Consider the following 17585-nt stretch of genomic DNA (forward strand, 5'->3'; position numbering starts at 1 on the left):
AGGACCTGTTGCTGTAGTGATCTTGTAGTAATAGTAGTAATATTTGCTAGTGATGTGCTAGTGATGGTAGTAACGGTGGTAGTGGTAGAAATCCTTTATATGATGATGAGAGGAAAAGATGGTGTAGACAGTCAGTATCGCTATTTTTCAACTGTTGAATTGGCCAGTACCAGAAGGCGTGCCTTGAAGGTAAGAGGGGATAAGATGACAGGAGACGTGCAGGTAAGTTTTTTTTTCATAGAGCGGTGGGTGCCTGGAATGTGCTGAAAGAGTGGTGGTGGAGGCAGATACATTGAGAATGGTAAGAGCCGCTTGGATGGGAACGTGAATGTGAGGGAAATGGGCATTGCGTTAGCAGACGCCATTAGTTACGTAGGCCATGTGTTTACTTACTTAATTGATTTGGTACAATATTGTGGAGTATTCCTGTGCTGGATTCTTCTGTGTTCGTGCAAACGTCCTGGGCACATTTCTGTAGTGAAGGTGACTTCGAACTTTCCAGGGTACTATAGTCGTCAACGTAGACCGGAGAGCGGCGGGCGGAAGTAAAGGATGCTGGGAATGGCGAGGGTGATGAGCCGCGGGAGGGATTTGGGACTGGTACCAGAGAAGGATGGCCAGGTTTGGTATTGGGAGCGGTTGCTAGCACGGATGTAAACACGTGCTGACCTGAGACAACAGGAAAGGACATTTGATTTTCAAATAGTTTGTTGTTCTTACAGAATCGCCCTTTGGTGCTTTCCGCTTCCTCGCATTCACTTCCCCTTTCCTCCAAGCATGATTCCTTTCTCCCTGCCCCCTTACCTGTCTCGGTCCACAACCCATATGAGAGTCAGGTGTATCGTCACTCACAATCAGTATATCATGAAATAATTTTGTCTTTTGGCGACAGTGCAATACATCAATTTACTAAAGTACCGTGCAGTAATAGACCCTTCCGGCCCAACGAGTCGCAGTGCCCAGCAACTTACCTGGTTAACCCGAGCCTAACTACAGGAAAGTTCAATAAGGTCAATTCACCTAAGAGCCAGAGCGTTTTTGGAATGTGGGAGGAAAGCGAAGCACCCGCGGGAATCCGGCACGTTCACGGGAGCAAGAACTAGTACTGGTAGTAGCTTGATCGCTCCAGTCCAGTAGAATGTTCTTCTAAGGAATTGTCATCCTTGGGTCCTCGGCTGGCTGTAGAGGCCGATGCAAGATGCACAATACGTCAGTGGTCGGGTGCATTTCCTTAATGGAGATCGGCCGCGCGTGACTTTCTCTAATGTACGGCCATACATCACATGGTCGTTGACAGATCGGGGACATGCCGGTCAGGGTTAAGTGACCTGGAATGCGAGACGACTGTGGTCTCTGCGACGCTGCGCTGTGTCAGGTTTCTCTTCCGTGTTGCATCCCATCTCTGCTCCCCATCCTCTCGTCCCCTCTTTGCTCTCACACCTCCTCCTGAATTCGCCACCTCTCCACTCTGCACCCCTCTCACTTCCACGATATCTCATCTTCCAGATCCGACAATGTCGTTCTCCGAAGGAATGACCAGTTCGACGCTCGCTGGGAATCTCTCCTCTCACAATTCCACGGCCGATGGAAACAGAATGGAGTGGGGAGCACCTTCCGTCGTGTCAATGGTCATCTTCACCCTCACCGTCCTACTGGGCGTCACGGGCAATGGCGCAGTCATCTGGGTGACGGGCTTCAAGATGAAGAGTAAGGTCCACACGGTGTGTTTCCTGAACCTGGCTCTGGCTGACCTGATCTATTGCCTCACCCTTCCCTTCAGAATGGCAAACATCTCCCTCATCTGCTTTGGGGACAACGCCTACTTTTCCATGGAGTTTATTAGGACGTTGACGTTCCTCAACGCAACCGCCAGCATTTATCTGTTATGTCTGATCAGCATCTGCCGCTGCCTGGCTATTACTCGGCCTTCGTGGTTCCAGAAACAACTGAGCCTCACATGGGCTCGTGGGGCTTGCTTCGGAATCTGGATCCTAGCCTTCGCCATGTGCAAGCCCGTCCTCCTGCTTCAGGATTGGAAGAAGGAACTGACTGTCTTGCAGCCATTTTGGTTTGTTTTCATCTTCGGTCTTCCCCTTCTAATTATGATCACCAGCTACTCCCTGGTTGGTTGTAGGCTGCAAGAGAAGAGGTTCGTAAAATCTAAGAAGTCTGTCTGCCTCATCATCACCGTTGTCATCACCTTTATGATCTGTTGGATCCCGAACACTGTCTGCAACCTTGTTGCAATCGTGAAACCGATTCCCCCGGACCTGTCATTATTCACTGTTGCCCTGGCCTCCTTCAACAGCGCCCTCAACCCGCTTCTCTATGTCTTCGTTGGCCGCGAATTCCACCAGGTCTTCAGGCGCTCCATCCTCACTTCGCTTCATCTGGCCTTGGCCGAGCAGAGGCTGGAATCGGAGACCCAGCCCCAAACCCCCAACCTCGCCTCAAATACGAATGTCTGAGGGAGTTCTTCGCGGCTAGACGTCCGACTGATATCCCCTGACTACCGACACAGTGGACAGTCGAATGCAGTTATGGTCGGCAGTGGAGGCTTTACTACACTCTTATTTTAATCTCTCAGAACATAGAACACAGACCACTCGCTCAACAATGTACCGTACCAATTCAGTCAGTCAATAAATGGTCAATTAACCAAATACCCTCCGCCTACACAATGGAGATATCCTACCTTTATGCTGATTCTACCTGTCTAATTATCTCTTAAAGGTCTCTAACCTATCTACAATTACCACCATTCCGGGCAGCCTGTGCCAGGCACACACCACTGTCTGTGCAATTAACCTGGGCTTTGTATATCCTTCGGAATGACGCCCTCTCACTTTAAATGGACGTCCTCTGGTATCCCTGGGAAACACACGGATTACCCATGCCTTTCTTTATCTTCTAAACGTCATCCCACCACCCCAGTGAAAATAAACCAAGTGTATTCAACCTCTCGTAGTAGACGATGCTCTCTAATACAGGCAGCTTTCTGGTATATCTCCTCTACACCCTCTGCAAAGCCTCGACATCTTTAATGCAATGGGCGACCAGAACTGCATACACCTCTTTCAGCAAGTAGTCCCAATGTTCCTATGACCTCTCACCCTACAAGTCATTTTCACCCACAGAACTGGATGGTTTTTATCTCACCCTTCTCGATAAACTCTAAACAGACCGTTGTGCGTGAGAATCCCATTAAATCAGCAGTTTCTGATTTCCTGGTGGTGGCTGATGGAGTAACAGCAATCTGTCGATGCTCTAAATCTAGTTATCATACTATTTCCAACCTGTCCTGAAACTTCTTTTTTAAGTGTGATATTTTTTTCATTATGGCTACAACGAGTGACAGAGGTAGTAAAAAGGATGATCCGCTGCTTCGCTGGATTCTATTGTGGATTTGCTGCAAATCATAAACGAGGAGCTTCTGAGAAGTTTCAACAGTTCAGCTGTGAATTTAAAGTAATGGATGGTAAATTGAATTCTATTCAACAAACTGTTAATGAACACGATAAACGCATAAAAATAATGAAGCAATGTTTTCGTTTCTGCAAACGGAAGTGGATGAACTGCAAAAGATTTATGAAAAGTAATCGACGTCCAACGAAAGTTAAGATAGAAGATTGTCAACATGGAAAATAGAACTAGAAGGTACAGCCTACCGGTTCTGGATCTCGAAGAATTAACAGAAGATAATAGTCCTACGGAATTCTTTGCAAACTTTCTACGAGTACTCCTTCCGGAAATGTTGGCGTCTTTGCCTATGATTGATCAAGTTCATAGGTATCCCGTGTTTAGAACTCATACAGAGATATACCAAGATCAGTAATAATCTGTTTTCATGAGTTTACAACAAAGGAACTGTTAACATGTGATTCTCGACGATGAGGCATGATTGTCTACCTTGGTTGCAAGATTAGAATTGTGGAAGGCTTTTAACAAGGATTCCCTTCACTACCCAGCTCGACTCAGAATCACACAAAAATGGATCTTTGGAATCGTTTCGTTCGACTGCTGAAACACAAAGGTGTTGTTTTTTTCTTTAAATCCGAAGGCTAGCTGTTTAGTTTGTCCTTACATGAAGTTTCAAGATTAAATGAGAAAATATTAATTCTCAAATGCCGTCGTAGGGGCATGATTCGTTATATGTTGGAATATTAAGATTCTCGAAGACGATTTGCTTGAGTTTATGCAGGGACGTGCTAAGTGTAAGCAGCTTTGTTGGAATTTTTAACAAGAGTTTTAACCCGTCCCATGGCTGCCCAGTTTGACTGAGAATCTCACTAAAGATCGATCCTTCGAATGGTTTAGTTCGAGAATCGCAGCAGAAAGATTTTTTTTTAAATTTGAAAGCTAACTGCTTAGCCTGTTTTCCCATGGAGATATAAGTTTAAATGTTCAATGACTTTCTGTATGAAAAATTCTAGGGTTTACTTTTGGTAAACATTTGTCACTAATTTCCTTTTGTATTTTTAATACTGTATTTTTGTTATACGATAATTGTTTGGATATTCTTTAGTCAAGTTTGTAATATATTTTAAAAAACATTGAAACTAATTGGAGCGATCACTAGGTTTTTTTGGGAGGGTTCTCAGTAGTAGTAGATGCTGGCCATCTGTTGGTCGGTCTTCTTTCTTGGGAGGAGGGCGGGGCATGATTATTTTTCTTATACGCTTTTTTCGATTTTTTGTTAGCTAATTTGTTGCTTGGTTGCCATTTCTCAAGGTTTATGGATTGGTTTAACTTACATTTTAAACTTTCCTTTAAATAATATAAAAAAATGAACCAAACTTCTAATTTACTTAGATTTAACGTGAGGGGTTAAATCACCCTGTTAAACGTAATAAGATTTTTGCATATATTGGGGCATTTAAAGACCCTATTATATTTTAGTAAGAAACTCACATCTGCAAATGCGATCATCTACGTTTTTTAGCCGTTGGAACGGCCTTTGTTTTCATTCGTCTTTTCAGGACAAATCTAGCGGAATTTGATTCTTATAGGCAATACATTTTCCTTTGTCGAACATGAAGTAGTGTCTGATAGGATTGGACGTTTTGTTATAGTTTCAGTAAAACTAAGTAATAAAGTAATCGTATTGCCAATGTGCATACCCCAAAAGTAGATGATCCGGATACATTCAGCGTTTTTTTTCGTCTTTGCCAGATCTGAGTCTTTCTTCTTTGGTGATGGGAGGAGATTTTAACTACTGGATAAACCCAAGTTTAAACCGATCATCTTCTAAACCAGCGTCTCTTAATAAGTCAGCTTTGTTTTTTGTTTAATTTTTTTATTGAAATGTGGTATTGTTGATATTTGGCGTTTCTTACACCCTTTAGATTGGATGTACTCGTTTTTCCCCATGTCCATCATACATATTCCAGGATTGATTACTCTTTATTGATAGTCAAATGATTTCATCAGTTCCTTCCTGTGAATATAAAGAGAATGCTGTTTCAGATCATGCTCCTGTATTTCTGTCTTTAAATCCCCCTGGTCGTCCTCAAGCAAACACATTTTGGCGTATTAATACATCTTTGTTATCTGATAAGGATTTTTTTTAATTTCTAAAGAGGCATATTCTTTTGATTTTTGAAGAGAATAAAAAGAATGATACTTCTATTCGTACTGTATGGGATACTTCCAAGGCCTATATTAGAGGACAAATGATTTCATATACTGCGATTGTTAATAATGAAGCTAATAAAGAAAGATTTGAATTAGCCAAACAATTGAAACAATTAGATCAGAAATCCGCTACAGTTCCAGATCCTGTTTTATTTAAATGGCGTGCTTAAATTAAAGCTAAATATGATCTTTTGTTAACATTTCCAATTGAAACTCAACTTTTGTTATTTGCAACTCAACTCAATTGACCACTGTGCAGTGTGTTGGACCAACGGGATCAGGGAACCTCTGCAAGACTGATGGTGTTGTGGTGTCTGGTCCGCAAGTCAGATGAGATCCTTTCCATGGATGGGAGGAGGGTGAAATAAACATGAGAACTTCGCCGCATCTAATCTAACGTCACTGCGAGGGCGATGAATGAGTGGATATTCTGGATGGGATGAGGGACACTCGGAAATTAAGCGCGGACAAATTGCTTTATAAAAGGGATTTGAACTATATCTGTATTAAAGCCCTACATATTACTTTCTATTTTGCAGCCTGTCCACTCACCTGAAAGTTTGTTAACCCACACAGAATGCTGGAGGGGTTCGGCAGTTCAGACAGCATCTATGGAGGTGAATAAAGAGTCGACGTTTCGGGTCGAGGCCATTTTAAATAGAGCTGCGAATTGGACTGGAGAAGAAGGGGGCAAATGTCAGAATAAGACGGTGGGGGAGGCTATACTGAGTAGAGACTGGTACGTGATATTTGTGGCCAAGTGAGCGTTTAGATGGGTGGGTGAGGAAGAGGGATGAAGTAAATACTTTGTATTTGTTATTTGAAAAAAAGTAAGAGATGGAGAAGAAGGAATCTGATAAGAGAGGGGAATAGAACATGGAGAAATGGAATGACGGGGAAGCGATTTGCTCGAGAGAGAATGTAGTACCAGAATGGATAATTGAAGAAAAGAGAAGGGGAGCAGAGAAAATGATGGGAAAACATTAAAACCATGTTATTTTGTTTTTTATGCACGTACCACAGTGAAAATGTTTCCGCAATTATACCCGTCTGCATATCTCATAAGTTGATATATTTCGTTCGTTTCACCTGCAGGAAAAATTAAGAGCAGCTTATCCAATATCTCATCATAACCTGCAACCCAAACAAATTCCCAGAGATTCTCCTCCTCAGCTGATCGTATCCTCCTGTGCTACGGTTACCAGTATTACACATAGTTCTCTAAAGCCGGGCAATTTAATGTTATGCACACAGGAGTGGGGAATATTGGAGAAGTCATGTTGGGCAGAATATCTTCATTATGATGCTCTCATTTGCGGGTTCAATATCTCACGCTAGGTCACTTTCACTTTCCAGTTTTAACATTTATACTCGCAGGTTATCCCTGTCTTTCGCCTGGTGCTATCTCCGTCTTAATACTCTTTAACTGGACGTCTCTTTCTTCCGTTAGACTACTGCTAGAGGTCGTCGAAATGACTGGATATTATCCCTGTTCTGGTTTATAACTTAATACCCGGATGCGTTCTCTCCCTTCCCATCACGAACTGAACATTAACAGTCAATCCCACAGGATTAGGGATCTGCCGAAAACTGTTGGGATAGAGGTTGTCTTTAAGCCTGATTTATTTTTCTTTCGATGGGACAGTGGAGCAGAGAGAATGTCTTCAGTTCAAGGATATGTTGTTATGTGGGCGCTTTACTGTGCCAGACAGGTGTGCAGACAGAATCTCTGAAGTGGAGACAAGTTGACCAAATGGGCCGGTCTGCGACAAAAAGGGAAGCGCTGTCAGTTAATTCATCGGGAGCGTTTAGTACGACAGCCTGAAAACACCCTTTGTTTCAGGTGTGCGGTACAGACCAGACATCCGTACACTGCAGGGCTGTGTTGCGCTGTGTGTGTACATTCGGGAAACCAGCACATGTGTAAAAGGGAGCGGTGCTGCGAGACGTGAGGACAGTCAAATTCCAGAGGAGATGGGTCCAGCATAGGGAGGCGTGTGGAAACACAAGACAACGAAACAGTGGTAAACATGTTTGGATCTCCCTCCAATATGGTGATTTTGTTATCGGCTCTGATCCGATCAGCGATAATGTTATCGTCGGCAAACCTAAATATGGCATGGGAGCTATGCTTAGCCTTAAAGATATTGCATCTGAAGCAAATTAAGCAGTGGGCTCAGCACACAGTCTTTTGTGGCTCCTGTTCGGAAGGAGATTGTGGAGCAGATGTTGTTGCCAATCCGAAGTGACTAGGGTCTGCATGTGACGAAATCGAAGATCTATTTGCTCACGGAGGTATTCAGAACAATTTCCTTAAGCTTATTAAATATTCTTGCTTGGGCAATGAAATTAAATGCCGAGATGTCGTTAATAAAGGTCATGTTAATATATGCAGATTTGCTGTCCAGATGTTCCAGCTTTGAGCTCATTTCTGATCGTAGCCAGAGACTCCAATCAGACTTGTTTGAAGAAAACCCTGGGTTTTCCCCGAACAGAAGCTCTGAATGAGATCCGAAATATGCTGAGAAGCATATTTTGAATCAAAGAAGGGTACAAGAAGATTAGAAGAATATACAAAGAAGGGTACAAGAGGTGAAGACACAATTTCTGGACGCCCGGTCTTCGGGCTGTTTATATCTCCCTCTTAATCGTCTCTCACTTTCCAAATCGACCTCTGCTGGATGTCGCCTCATTGTCTGAATATTAGCCCTGCTCCAGTCTTGGATCTTAACTCGTGCGCACTTCCATCCTTTTCCATCTGAGGAGTCATAGTAAATCTTGTAACTTCGGGATAGAAGCTGTCTTTGAGCCTGCTGTTTCTATTTTCTTCCGTTGGGAGAAGGGTAGCAGAGAAAATGACTGGTGTTCATGTAGATTTTGTTATGCTGACTTCTTGCCGTGTCAGACCAGTGTGTAGACGAGCGTATGGAGTTGAGATGCGTTGGCCCGACAACGTGGGAGAAACTTAAAACTGACCCATCTCCCCCGGCTGCCACCCCCCACCCCCACCCACGCAACATACCGCGTTTTAAGAGCGGGCGGAATTAACTTAGTCGCGGGTAGGCAAGAAGGGGTTGATCGTCTGAATATAAAGGGAGGACCGGGGTCGTTAGTTTAACTCGAGATCCTTAAAACTGCATTATGTTACCTAATTAGAAGCTGTCGTGCAACTTCATTCTCTCTGGCAATTCCCTTACTACCTATGGCTCCCTCTCCCTCTCTTTATTTATTGCGTCCTCTTGTTCGTACTCTCTGCTGCACTCATTGGACCCGCTCTCCCCTATAAGCGCCTGTTTTTTTTTTCTTTTCCTCACAACCAGTGTCAACCCTCTCTCTCTGTACCCCTTTTCCTTGTCTCTGACTCCCTATGTCGCTCTGTTCCTCCCCAACGTGCGTTACTGTCCTCTTTTTAACTTTTACGTTGCCTTGGACACCCCTTGTGATCCACGGTTGTGTCTTTAAAATCCTTCTTCTTGTTAGGAATGTGTATATTATGTGCCTTCTGAATTGCTTGCAGGCTTTTCAGCCATTGCTGTTCTGCCGTCATCCCTGCCAGTGTTCTTTCCAAATTGTAGAAACATAGAAAACCTACAGCACAATACAGGCCCTTTGGGCAGCAAAGTTGTGCCGAACATTTCCCTACAATTCTGCCCATCTCTCTCTCTCTCTCTCTCTCTCTCTCTCTCTCTCTCTCTCTCTCTCTCTCATGCTGCTATTATTCTCTTTACCCCACTGAAATGCTGATACATCTGACTTCAGATTCTTCTTCCAAAACTTCAGGGTGAAAGAAATCATTTATCATCATATTATGATCTATTTTCCCTAGGGGTTGTGTTATATTAATCTTTCGATTCAATTTTGTTTATTTGTCCAATGCTCAATCCAGAACAGCTGATCGTCTGGGGGGCTCAACCACGAACTGCTCTGAAAAGCCATCTCGCAGGAACCTTAGAAATTTCCCCTGACTGATTTTCCAATCCACCTGGATATTAACGTTCCCCTTGAATAATGTTCCCTTTTACATGCATTTACTAACTCCGGTTGTAATCTGTAGGCTACGTCCTTAATACTGTCCAGGTGTCTGTGCACAACTCCCGACAGGGTTTTACTACCCTTGTGTTCCTTAGCTCTATCCACAATAATTGTAGATCTTCTGACCCTATGTCACCTCTTTCTAATGATTTGACTGCATTTCCTTAACAACAGAGCCACACCGTACCTCTGCCTTCCTCGCTACGCTTCCGATACCATACGTAACTTTGGGCATTAAGCTATAATCATATTAAAATTATAAGCTATGAGATATTAAGATATAATCTTTCAGCCTTTAGTCAGTTTTGCCGAAAAATTCACACCTGCCAATCTGCAGCTCTGCTGCAAGTGCGCCCAGCTGATTCCGAATGTTGCACGTAATCAAATACACCTTCAGTCCTGAATCACCGGTTTGATTTTGATACCGTTTAAGGTGCATCTCACCATCTTCACTGGAATTTTGCTCAATCAACATTCTGTCCTCACTACATATTACTTCTGTTTGCAAATCGGCTACCTCATCTTCTGCACTATTACCTACCTTTTCCTGCGATAGTCCCTCATTTAAATACAAGATGTTCATGACACTAGGTATTACATGCTCAATCTTTTGATTCCTAACTTTGTCTGAACGCGTACCAACATCTGCCTCCATAACCCCTCCACTAACTGTTCTGGAACTCAGCTTTCCATTCCCCTGCAACTCTCGTTTAAACTCCAGCGTGCACAATTAAGAAACCTTCCTGCTAGTTTATGAATACCTCTCCAGTTCAGTTGCATACCGTCTCTTCTGTACAAGTTCTATCTTCCCTGAAAGATCCAAAAGTCTTATGCTCTCCGTCCTACACCAATGGCCTGGCCACGTATTAAACTGTATAATCTTCATGATCCTGCCCTTTAACGTAGCACCTAACTCCCTGAACTCCGTATGCTGAACCACGACACTCGTTGACCCCAGGTCATTTTACGTACATGGACCACAACTGCTACCTGTTCACCTGCCCATTGAGAATGATGGGGACTTGATCCGACCTATCAGGGACCCTGGCACCCGGTAGGTAACATATCATCACGCCCACAGAACTTCGCGATCGTTCCCCTGTTTACACAGAGTCCCACTCTACCTTCCTACCTCCCCTTCCCTGCTGAGTCACAAAGGCAGATTGAGTGTCTGGAACAGGCCCTTCCGGTCGATTAAACCGCGCCCTACAGAAAACCACATATTTAGCACTGGCCTAATCACAGGACAAATTTGCAAATACCAATTAACCTACCTGGTGATCGGCATTTGGATTGCGAGAAGAAACAGGACCACTTGGGGGAGAAAGTCCATGCGTTCCCGTGACGGATGTACTAAATGTTCTCAGAAGACGTCGGAATTGTAGTCGAACTCAAATGCAACGAGCTGTAATCGCGCCTTGCTGTCTGCGACGCTGCGATGGCGCAGTAGATCAGTTACCGAGCAAAAACCACTGAGCAAAGGAGCAAATATATTGGGAGATGGAGACACAGACACCGGCTTTCAGTGCGTCGGAGAGGGTAGTGTTTCACAAAAATATGCGGAATATAGGTAACCCTGCTGCTTTCTGGGCCACAACAGGGTGATAATATATTAGTTTTAAGATACATGCTAACAACAAGACAGGATTCTCAGTTGAAAGTGTGGCAGTGAGCAATGGGTGGTCCTAAACACAACTGTAAAAGAAGGAGAGTTGGGCATGGGACCAGCAAAGAAATGCCAACAGAATCTCCACAGAATACATCGCCGGGAGAGGGAAAGATTTTGGCTGAGAAGACGATTGAAGTCGTCTGGAAAGAAAGGGGACACAGGGTCGATTTCTCTCCAATCAGCCAGGTCTGAGGATCCTGGCAAGTTGTACTGGCGGCCTAGACCACAGTAGGGGTTATGGGATTTAAGAAGATAAGGAGGGCTCTATATTTGTTTATTTTGCTGACAACATCCAAGGTCAAGTTCCTAGGGCGAGTGCACATGTGCTGAGTGACATCCCAAGGACATCTTCAACACCGCTCATACAGGACATATATATATATATATATATATATATATATATATATATATATATATATATATATATATATATATATATATATATAAACGGGACAACACCGCTCAAACAGGACATAAACATATATAAACTACTGTCCAGGCCACTGAGAACAGGACAACATATCTTGGTGCGCAAAACCAAGCGGTGTTAGTCAGCTGACTAACAGCTGACTTCGGAGAGCATAAAAAAAAAACAGAAAACGTTCTTTGAACAGCTCAGCGCGGCCCACAGTCCCCAGAACCACAGTCGCCATTATCTCAGTGCAGTATTTGGCTTTCAGATTCTGGCAGCGAATAGCCACAAATCGGTCAAAGGTGAACATGATGGTGAACCAGACGGAATAGTCGGTGGCTGCGTAAAGTAGGACCGCGTGGACATTACACAAGGGGATGTTCCTCAGGAAAGTCTCGGCTTCCAAATAAACAATCGGAATCTGCCTCAGTACCAGTTCTGAGATAACAATTAGGAGATCGGCTGCTGTCATGGCCATCAGGTAACGGGTGACTCCTTTAGAAAGACCGCACTTTCCCCGGGACAGGACCACAATCGTCAGCACGTTCACTATTGGAATTGAAAGAAACACAAGCATGTCAGTGGGTAAGCAGCAATGTCAGAAACGTCACAGACAGCAAATATCCCAATAGATGCTGGGATGTTAAACACAGAACTAAAGTCTTTAAACGGCAGCTTAGCATGTGAGTCCGTATTTTTCCAGGTGGGATAGGAAGGAAGCTAATACATCGTCGGTGGATTAATACCAGCAGTGTGAACTGAAAGGGTCCAATGCAGCCAGGAGAAAAGCCTTAATGCGCTCATGATTGCTAGTTGTTTCGCACAGTATGTTATCTTGACTGACACGGATATTCACAGTGATGACAAAGGGATGCAGTTTTGTCTATTTCAAGTTGGAGAGGGCTGTGAAGGTTTGAAATCAATGCCTTGTGGTGCCACCGTCTTTAACTCCTTGTGCAAATTAAATTGACGACAAATCATTGACGTCCTTCCTATAATGGCGTGACTAGTACTATATGCAATACTCCCGATGTGGCTTAATTCCAGTTTTATAGATCTGTAAGATAACTTCCTGACTTGAACTCAATATCTCAGATAATAAAAGCAAGCATGCCATTTCCCTGCTTAACTGCCTTAAAAAACTATGTAGCCACTTTCAGGGAGCTGCGTACTTGGACGCAAATATCCCTATGCTCTTCCCCGTCTTATACTACGAAGTTCATAGTTTACAGTACATTAGGGTACTGTACATTGAAATCCCTGTATGACAACAATTCAATTGTCTTTACAGGTTTCCTTTCTCTGCCTGCATATCTGTAGTGCTGATCCTAGAAGCTCATCTAAGATCAATCTAACTGTTTCCTCCTGCATCGGACCACTTAGCGGAGTGTTGTCGCAGCAACAGCCATGCACTCAAAGTCAGTGAGACGAAAGAGCTGATTGTGAACTTCAGGAACGGGAAGGCGATGGAGCACATACCAGTCGTCATAGAGGGATCAGAAGCGGAGAGTGTGAGCAGTTTCAAGTTCCTGGGTGTAAAGATTTTTGAAGAAATCACCTGGCCATGCCGCTCTAAAGAAGGCAAGGGAGCGACCATACTTCATTGGAGTTCGGAGAGATTTCGTAAATCAACAAAAACATTCAGACACTTCCAGAAATGTACCCTGCAGGTGGGAGTGGGGGTGCTACAGCACAGGTCTAAAATAAGCTGCAGAGGGCCGTATATTTAGTCAGATCCATCTTGTGTACTTGCCTACAAAATTCCCAAGACATGCTGAAGGAACGGTGTCTCATTAAGGCAGCGTCCACTATTAAGGTCCCCCAGGAACCAGAGCACGCGCTTCACGCATGGCTGCCATCAGTTAGGAAGCACAGGAGCCTCAAGGGACGCACCCAGCGATTCAGAAACAGCATCTTCCTCTTTGGCATCGGACTCCTAAATGGATATTGAACCCGTAAACACGACCTGACATTTTAAAAGGTACAGCATGTTTTTTTGATATTTTTAAACCTAATCCATATACACAGACAGTAATTGGTTCACTCAGTTATTTACTTTTGCTTCCATATTATGTATTGCTTTGAACAGCTGCGGCTAGGTTAACAAATGTCACGACACGTGCGAGTGATCATAAATCTGATTCTCATTCCGATACTGATTCTGACTGTATTATCCCTCTGTTCGTTTACATTGCCAACACTCCTGTCATTAGCACTCAATTGCGCCAGATCCTTTACTTTTTTCTTGGTTTCCCGAACAAGAGGATTGGTGTTTGCATACTTGGTCATAAAGAAACCCGTCAATTTACTCTCCGATATTGGTTCACAGAAGTTTTTCAAAGTTTTAGATGACATGCCAAATCTTTGGAAAGTTCTAAGAAAGTAGAGGCGCTGTCATTCTTTCTTCATTATGGCACTTACGTGCTGGGCATAAGGGGGAGCCTCTAAAATTACAACAGAGAGGAACTCACTAATATTATGTGAGCAGCAAGCGGCGGACAGGTTTAAAGTTTTTAAGAAGACATCGGTAACAGATTTTATGACATACGTGAGCGACGATAAACCTGATTCTGATACGGGTATTTATTGCGGACTGGCAGTGGAGAAAGGGTAGGGAGAGGGGTATCATTGTTGGGAACAGAGGGGAGCGAGCAGAAGGCACCAGAAATACATTTTGTAATGACGAATATAATATTTATTTGTAATAATTTGTTCTTGCTCTGTGACTTACGGCTTGTTTTGGTGGTAACCGTGCCGGTGGCCTCCCTCGCCTGGGCACTCCTTTCTTGCCACGTGTCCCAAAACCACCTCGGAAAACTCCACCTTCGCTGCTCCCAACCTCCTTTGCACCCACGAAGTTTACGAGCTCGTTCTCCGCTCTCCGTTGACAGATGCTTACTGTGTAAATGTCTTATGCACCCTAGCTATATAAGCGTGTCAATAACTTACGCATGGTAATGTATATTTGGGGTAAATGGGCAGTTTCATGCTTGGGTGTGGAATAGACGCCATTGACGTCAACGGTGATAATTTCTAAAACCAAAGGAAATGAACGAAATGTTAAATCCTCAGCTACATATACAAACAGGAAAAGATCTGGGGATGCTGGAATCCAAAGCAACATACACAAAACGTTGGAGAACCTCAGTGGGCAAGGCATCATCTATGTAAAGTAATTAATATACATTTACTCGTGAAAAGGACATAGTTTCTGAGTTCACTGGAGGGTTCTGTGCTATCTGAGAGCACATCAATTAGAATGGACGAAATGTAGGAGATTTTCATGAACGTTCTCCGATCCTGACCATCTATTTGAAAGGACATTATGGGGAACGAGCAGATATTGTTGTGCCCTTGGCAGGGATCTTTGTTCCCTCCTTTTCAAAAATTAATGTATTGCAAGGCAGAGATACATTAAATATTCCATCACTATATTATGATGCCGAGAAGAGTCAAGTAGCTATTGGTAGAAGAACTTTTCAACAGTGGTCAGTCATCTAATGGGTGGGATTCAGATTGACAGGATCTACCTTCAGAGACAGGTAGTGTCACCGGAAGGGGGTCAGCTGACAGAATGGACAAGGAATAGAGAAGTGAAATACTGACTATGGAAGTGTGTCGTGGAACGAATGATTAATGCGCAGAAAAAAAATAGTTTCTAATTGTGAAATCAGAGCTGCATGCGGACTCACGAGTCTTGCTCGGGATTTCCTGAAGGAAAACTTGCAGGGTAATTCGGTGCTAGCGAAGGCAAAAGCAAGGCTGGCATTCATTTCACGACTCAGATTTGATGCCATGAAGGTGTGCATGCCGAGTCATTGGGTGTTTTTTCAGAAAAAGGTTCACAAGTTCTTAATTGGTCAGGGGACTAACGGCTTTTTGGGAAAGAGGAGGAGGTTAGGGTTGAAGATCAGATTACCCGTGATGGAAAATTGGAGGAGCACGATGAACTAAGAGGCACAATTCTGCTCCGATATCCTGTGATTTCATGTTCACGTCCCTTGCCATTAACCATTGGACATTGACTCAAAGCCTTACTAAAGTGCCGAGGGTGGCTTCTACCGTGAGGCTTTCATTAAAATGCTTTGCTAAATCCTAACTTCTTTGTTACACTGCAGGAAATAAAGCAGAAAGACGACTTCCAAACTAATTCATCTTTAGAATTTCGTTAGATAATAATAGGACGTTGTTGAGTCATTCCCTGTTCAGATAACCAGATCAGAAATTTGATACCAACTCAATGGAGGCAATTAAACGCGAAGGTTGAAGACCTCTGTGCAAGTGGATGTGAGAGAGAGAGAGAGAGAGAGAGAGAGAGAGAGAGAGAGAGAGAGAGAGAGAGAGAGAGAGAGAGAGAGAGCATGGCATTGGGGGCAGGGTTTCAACATGGATAGAAAACTGGTTGGCAGATAGAATGCAAAGGGTAGCAGTGAATGGGTGTTTCTCGGACAGGCTGGAGGTGACTAGTGGGGTACCACAGGACTCTGTATTGGGACCACAGCTCTTTACGATTTATGTCAACGATTTAGATGAGGGCATTGAAAACTATATCAGCAAGTTTGCTGACGATACTAAACTGGGTGGCAGTGTGACATGCGAAGAGGACGTTAGGAGAATACAGGGAGACTTGGATAGGCTGGGTGAGTGGGCAGATACTTGGCAGATGTCATTCAATGTGAATAAATGTGAAGTTATCCACTTTGGAAGCAGGAACAAGAGGGCAGAGTATTGTCTGAACGGTGTAGAGTTAGGTAAGGGAGAAATGCAAAGAGACCCAGGAGTCCTAGTTCATCAGTCAATGAAGTTGAATGAGCAAGTGCAACAGGCAGTGAAGAGGGCAAATGGAATGTTGGCCTTTATTACAAGGGGAATTGAGTACAAGAGCAAGGATGTCCTTTAGCATTTGTACAGGGCCCTGGTGAGACCACACCTGGAATATTGTGTACAGTTTTGGTCTCCAGGTTTAAGGAAGGACATTCTGGCAATTGAGGAAGTGCAGCGTAGATTCCCTAGGTTGATTCCTGGGATGGCAGGGCTGTCTTACGCAGAGAGATTGGAGAGATTGGGCTTGTACACGCTGGAATTGAGGAGATTGAGAGGGGATCTGATTGAAACGTTTAAGATAGGATTTTGGCAGGAAATATGTTCCAGATGTTGGGAAAGTGCAATACCAGAGGGCATGGATTGAGAATAAGAGGTCAGTTATTTAAAACAGAGTTGAGGAAGAGCTTCTTCTCCCAGAGAGTTGTGGAGGTGTGGAATGCACTGCCTCGGAAGAGGTGGAGGCCAATTCTCTGGATGCTTTCAAGAAGGAGCTAGATAGATATCTGATGGATAGGGGAATCCAGGGATATGCGGACAAGGCAGGGACTGGGTATTGATAGTGAATGATCAGCCACGATCTCAGAATGGCGGTGCAGTCTCGAGGGGCCGAATGGTCTACTTCTGCACCTATTGTCTATTGTCTATTGAGAGCGATTATGATTATGATCTCTGATCATAATCCATACTCTCTAAACCAGGCAGCATCCTGGTAAATCTCCTCTATGCCCTATACTGAGGCGACCAGAACTGGACACAGTACTCCAAGTGTGGCCTAACTGTAGTTTTATAGATCTGCATCATTACATCGCTTCTCTTAATATCTATCCCTCGACTTATGAAACATAACACCCCATAAGCTTTCTTAACTACCCAGTCTACCTGTAAGGCAACTTACAGGGATCTGTGGATATGTGCCCCCAGATCTCGCTGCTCCTCCACACTACCAAACATCCTGCCAGTTACTTTGTACTCTGCCTTGGAGTTTGCCTTCCAAAGTGTACCACCTCACATGTC

The 17585-nt window shown here is 43.8% G+C and overlaps 1 protein-coding gene across 1 annotated transcript; it reads left to right on the forward strand.

Moving 5' to 3' along the window:
• The first annotated feature begins 1514 nt into the window (after positions 1-1514).
• LOC132387775 (C3a anaphylatoxin chemotactic receptor-like) lies at positions 1515-2468 on the forward strand. Its single transcript, XM_059960139.1, has one exon. The coding sequence runs from the start codon at positions 1515-1517 to the stop codon at positions 2466-2468; it is 954 nt and encodes a 317-aa protein (XP_059816122.1).
• The last annotated feature ends 15117 nt before the right edge of the window (positions 2469-17585 follow it).

The sequence above is a fragment of the Hypanus sabinus genome, unplaced genomic scaffold (assembly GCF_030144855.1).
Source record: "Hypanus sabinus isolate sHypSab1 unplaced genomic scaffold, sHypSab1.hap1 scaffold_220, whole genome shotgun sequence".
Lineage (NCBI taxonomy): Eukaryota > Metazoa > Chordata > Chondrichthyes > Myliobatiformes > Dasyatidae > Hypanus > Hypanus sabinus.

Excerpts from the sequence above, each read along its gene's own strand:
- LOC132387775 (XM_059960139.1), top strand. The coding sequence starts at position 1,515 with ATGTCGTTCTCCGAAGGAATGACCAGTTCGACGCTCGCTGGGAATCTC.